The following is a 6,076-nucleotide window of genomic DNA, read 5'->3' on the forward strand; positions in this document are numbered from 1 at the left end:
CCTGGCATGCGTTTCCACTTTTTTTACATGGCGGGATCCCCTTGTAGGCCTAAACCATGGTTCAATTATAGCTAAAGGCTTTATATTTACTTTACTAATAAAAAGTAGAGCTGAAGGCTCTAATATTAACAAGTATAAACTAAAAAGAAGTAAAACTTAAGGCTCTATATTAAATATATTATGAGGTAGAAGAGCGGAAGACTAACTTCTACGTGATATTAAATAAATTATTAGCCCATTACACTAAATTTTAACACGATTGACTAGTCAGAAGCAGAGCTAAGAGCTGTAGCTTCTATATATTTGTAAATACTGTATAAAAATATTGCACTAAAATTACAATTGACTTAGAAAAGCAGAGCTTATTGACCTAATTCTTATACTATCTTAAATACTTAATTAAACTTGAAATCACAACTATGACTAGCTTAAACTTTAAATCAGAGCAATGACTAGCAAAAGAGCAGGGCTTTTTAATGACTGAAAATAATACATGGAGATTAGTTTTAAATACATAAATACTCAACATTCATACAGGACCCAATTAAATACATATTCAATCTTCAATCATTCCCCAATCATCACTACTGTCATACGCATGAAGATTCACATTCCTCGGGGGGGCCTTGACTCCGTCAGGGTACAAATTTGAAGAATTCATCATATCTACATAGTTCTTATCTATCGTCATTTCTAAGGGATTTAATTTTCCTGATTTAGCGAGAGATCTAATCACACAAAGTGAATTCAGCGTTTCAGCAGTAAGGCCGTTTCTTTTTTTCGTCTTAATTTCAGGTATTAACGAAAACGCCCTTTCAGCCGGAGCATTTGAATGGGGGAGTGATCTGATGAGACCTGAAAGTAAGCGCAAAGTTGGAAATTGTATATTATTATTTGAGCAAGTGAAAGTGGAAATTTTCATCCACATTTCGTCAAATGTCAATTTGCTCCATTGCTTTTTTAAATTCACATCAACAAAATATAACAAATTCCACTCAGTTTGAATAGATCCGTCTACAGGAACGCCAAGAACATCACAGACATTTTTGACTTTTAAAAATGAAGATTCCCTATCCTTTTCAAAGAGTGCCAATTCCGGTGCAAAAACAGTAAGACTGGATAAGAAACTATCTTCAAACGGTAATCTCTTGCGGATGTTTTCAGCAGCAATTACATAGAAATTTAAACAATTGACACGCACCTGGTGAACAATTGATTCAGATTTAGGATCGCCTGATATTCATTGAAGCCGTAAGAAATCTTCACAATTTGCTCCGACGTCGACTTTAGACAAATCAAGTTGATTTGTGATTAATCCAAAGTTTATTTCGTGAACTCCATTGTCAAAGATTTCAGGCTTCAATAAGGCAGATTTCATGAACTTTTGCAGAATTTCAGTGAACAATCTTTTCGAAAAAAATTGCAGTTGACCGACTAGCGTATCATTTCCTTGGAAATGAGCATTGATCTTATTAAAAGGTTCAAGTGCCCATTGCAAGAAAGGTAAATACGCTTTCGTCGAGGGATCCTTCATAGTTTCTATTAAGGTATCAGCAACTGCACTTTTTTCTGACGATTGGTCAATCAAAAAACCTCTAATCGCCTGCCAATCATCTAAAATCCTAGTAATTGCTATTTGACGAGACAACCATCGTGTAGCAGCAAATCGAGTAACTTTAGAAGGATTTTCATCATAAAAATCCTGAAATTGGGAGAAAATTGCGCTTCGTTTTGGGCTATTATTAATAAAAGAAGAAATATCCGCAACGAAAGAATGAATTTTCGAGGGTATGGCAGTACTGGCATCTTTAGCGACAAGTGCTAAAGAATGGCAAATGCAGGGGAGAGTTAAAAGGTTAGGGATTTTCTTACTCAAATGAACTTTGAAAGAATTATTTCGACCAACCATGACCGAAGCATTGTCACAGGCAAGACTAATGATTTGATGCAGAGGAACTTCCTTTTCAGCTATCGCACTGATGAATTGTTGAACCAATCGGTCGGCACTACCGTTAATAGCATCGATATGGATTAATTTCAACAACTCGGTGTTAACGAGTAAAGTTTGTGGATCAACGTAGCGAACCATCAAAGTCATCCATTTTTCATTAGTAACGTCAGTAGTCTCGTCAACAAAAACAGAAAATTTGGTGTTTTTAACAACCTCATCAACCCTTTTTGACTCACGGACACTAACAACGTTATTAATTACTTTGGTAGTTTTAGTTTTACCCATGGCCATTTTTTGAAGAATAGCAGGTTCCTTACCAATCATTTGAAATAATTTCAACATGTCCGAAGCAGTAGAAAAAGATATATTATGTTGAGCAACAAAAGTTGCAAATCTAATTTCGGCAGCTTTGACTCGATCATTAAAATTGAGTCCAGAAGAAGATGGCAGGGAACTGGCCTCTGGTGGAGAGCTAACTGGTGGAGAGCTAACGGGGGGAGAGCTAACTGGGGGAGAGCTAACTGGGGGAGAGCTAATTGGGAGAGAGCTAACTGGGAAAGAGCTAACTGGGAAAGAGCTAACTGGAGAAGAGCTAACTGGGGGAGAGCTAATTGGAAGAGAGCTAACTGGGAAAGAGCTAACTGGAGAAGAGCTAACTGGGGGAGAGCTAACTGGGGGAGAGCTAACTGGGAGAGAGCTAACTGGTGAAAGAGTTAAATTTCCTAAAATGCCTACATTAGAATGAACAATACCTTTTCTAAGATGATGGGTACGCGTGAGCTGAATATGTTTATCTGTTTTTAAATGCCTGTCAATTTCTGACCTACCGCAAGTTAAATAAATATCGCACGCAACACAAAAGAATTTCGTGGGGTCTGACGGACATTCATTCACCCATTGTCTCCACTCTGGAAAATCATCGAACCATTGCTGCTGGAAAGTCTTGACTCGAGATTTTTTGGATTTTTTAGCAGAAGGCTCTGATAAATCCATATTTAATTAAAAAAAAAAACAGAAACAGTAGCAATAGTACGATGACCAATTAAATCTATATAAACTCTAACCAACGCGTTCGCGATACTTAGAAAGTCGGACGTGAATTTAACTATTAATAATTTAAATAATCTACACTATTTATTCATTAAAAAACACACACTGTACTTAATGTTAATAATAATTATAAAAATAAAAATATATAAATACTTAGTTAAATACCTTTAAATTTTATTTCAAGAACGCAGTAATCCCAATAGCTGATGCACACCGTGTAACTTTATACGTAAAATTGATCGTTTACGGAAACAGCGTCTGTTGACGAACAAACGAAGCATCATTTGTTTATAACCGAGATCCGAGGCGCGAAAAACGCGCGCGTGTAACTCCTTCGGGCATTTAAAGTTTAAAGAGACGCGATTGACTTTAAGAAACTTCGTCATCATTAAAAATTGCTTTTGTGAAGATTATAAGAGCATTTGAGTTAGAATGCATTTAACAACTAAAAATTATCATAAAAATATTGCAAAAAAATATAAAATCAAACAGTATCATACATCTGCATATAGACCTCAGAGTAATGGGTCGGTGGAACGATCTCACCACGTATTACAAGAATACTTGAAAAATTATATAGGCGAGAATGAAGACTGGGACGAATGCCTAGACATAGCCTCATTTTCATATAATGTAAGTGAACATGAGAGTACAGGATTCACTCTATATCAACTAGTATTCGGGAAATCACCCCGTCTTCCTTCTCGCATACAAACTATTGAAGAACCTAATGAGACATATGCAAGTTATTTAGAGCAATTGTTTAGACAGACAAGACAAGCAGAAGTGATTGCCAATGAGAACTTACATCAGGCTAAAGCTAGATCAAAATTTAATTATGATAGGAAGATAAACTCACACCAGTTTAAACCTGAAACTAGGGTATTTGTACTACGGGAACCAAGGAAAAGTGAAGGAGACCCGCAGTACACCGGTCCTCGTGATGTAATCGCGATCGGTCGACACGAGACGGCCGAAGTAGATATAGATGGGGTAGTGAAAATGGTTCACCTCAACAAGCTAAGAATATCTCGTATATAATTTTCAGATGACCGGATTGGTGATACTGCTGGGACTCCTTCCCTTTTCCTTGGGCCTGGTTGGATATGACTGCAGCGGGTCGTCAATGAATATGACTACGCTATCACAGTTAGATGTAGGGGAGTGCAATTTCCCCGCAAGGAAAGCTGAAACTGAAAAGATAATCGTAAGCCTATTACAACCGGCTGAAATAATTCACGTTCACGTGATCGAGTGTAAGATATTGATAAATAGAGTAGTGCAGCGTTGCGGAATGCACTCCCATACATCCTCCATGTTAAACGGACGTGGGGAATACTATTTAGATATGGATTATACTAGATGTAAGAAAATGCACGAAACAGGTGCAATCTGGCTTTACGATCGAGTCCACATGATCGAATTGAAAATGAACACTACAAACTTTAGACAGGCGATATTAGCCGGCGATCATCATACGGACGGTACGTGTGCGGTAGGTGTCTTTAGTGATTCGTGGGGTACTTGGGAAAAAGGCGTAGCCGATGGGTTATTTAAAATATCTCTTTCCGATTATGAAACAACGCTGAACACTAAAACTAATCAAGTGATTTTAAGATCGGGAACGCGATGTGACGCGCAGAAACTTTCTTGCGTTACCAGTGAAGGTATGACAGCGTTCTGGAGCGAAACTCTAAAAGACTCGTGCCTTATGAAATACGCGTTGCTCTACCACGGATCGGCTACGAGAATCATCGGGGAAGAGGGACATCTAGATGTCTACTCACTCACCACAGAAGATATCACCTTCCCGCTGGCTCAGCGAGGTGAGGTAGAAGTGTGCGGGCACAACGTTATCAAAGCGGAGCACCCGAAGCTTTTCATAGTGGTCCTTAAAACCACGGACTACACTATGCAAATAGAAGTGATTAACACCGAGGATATGGATATTTTCGCGTATGTAAATAGCAAGTTTATATACGTCGAGAAATTTATAAGGCAGCAAATACAAAACCTCTAGCATGACGTCCTCGTTAGACGTTGTGAGTTAGAGCGTCCGATATTGATGAATGCATTGGCCTTGTCATCACTGGCCCCAGACGAGTTCGGTTATGCACTTATGAAAAGCCCAGGGTACTACACCACCGTTGCGGGTGAACAAGTGCACATTACAAAGTGCCTACCTGTGCCCGTGCGCGTACGTCAGGACGAACATTGTTATCAAGAACTTCCGGTAACGTACAATAATCAAAGTTATTTCCTAGCTCCAAAGTCAAGGATACTCCTGAAAAGAGGGACTATCATCGAGTGCAACGCTATCTTACCCACAGGGTACTTTGTTGATGGAGCGTGGTACCACTTGACGCCTCAAGGTATTCGGGCACCAACACCACGACAACTTCAACCACTGACAGTCCCGACTTGGAACTATGAAAACCCAGAGCATCTGGCAACGTCAGGAATCTACTCTCCGAAAGATTTAGAGAAATTACGTAACCGGATAATGTTTCCGGCTGAGAGACCAGCACTGCTCAATTCCATAGCCATCGGAGCAGCTGGAAGAGACATACCTGCAGGAAGCATCAACGTGCTGGGATTATTCGACGAAGAAGCGCTAGAAAAATTAGCGCTCACCACAGGGCAGAGAATCTTGCGAAGTTTAATTGACTTCGGATCCGTTACCGCTGGCATATTGTCAATTATGTTGGTATTGCGACTTCTGAAGTTCATTTTCGACACGATATTTCATCCATACGCATTGTATGGCATATGGGGCTGCAGCTTAGTCTTAGTAACAGCAATATGGGACACATTGGCGAATCTCATACTGCACCACCATCACCGCAGAAGGTACGACTTGGATGTAGAGAGTCAAAGAAGCAAGGCTCCCATACCTCGCCCGAGGTCCAGTATATCAATTATCGATGAAGAACCTGAACCTCATAAGTCTGCGCCACCTCAAGAAATATCATATGCAGAGCTGAATCGACAACTCGAAGATCAACCACTGAGGTCCAATATCCATGAGTGTACAAACAGTGAGATGTTAGCTCGTTTGAGAAACCGTGCGGAAAA

At 39.5% G+C, this 6,076-nt stretch overlaps 1 protein-coding gene across 1 annotated transcript; it reads right to left on the reverse strand.

Moving 5' to 3' along the window:
- Positions 1 to 1,240: 1,240 nt before the first annotated feature.
- On the reverse strand, positions 1,241 to 2,242 carry LOC128668546 (uncharacterized). Its single transcript, XM_053741705.1, has one exon. The coding sequence runs from the start codon at positions 2,240 to 2,242 to the stop codon at positions 1,241 to 1,243; it is 1,002 nt and encodes a 333-aa protein (XP_053597680.1).
- Positions 2,243 to 6,076: the final 3,834 nt, after the last annotated feature.

Source organism: Microplitis demolitor, chromosome 9 (genome assembly GCF_026212275.2).
Source record: "Microplitis demolitor isolate Queensland-Clemson2020A chromosome 9, iyMicDemo2.1a, whole genome shotgun sequence".
In the NCBI taxonomy this organism is placed as follows: Eukaryota; Metazoa; Arthropoda; class Insecta; order Hymenoptera; family Braconidae; genus Microplitis; species Microplitis demolitor.

Bases quoted from the DNA above. Each gene is read 5' to 3' on its own strand.
- LOC128668546 (XM_053741705.1), bottom strand. From the start codon at position 2,242: ATGGCCATGGGTAAAACTAAAACTACCAAAGTAATTAATAACGTTGTT.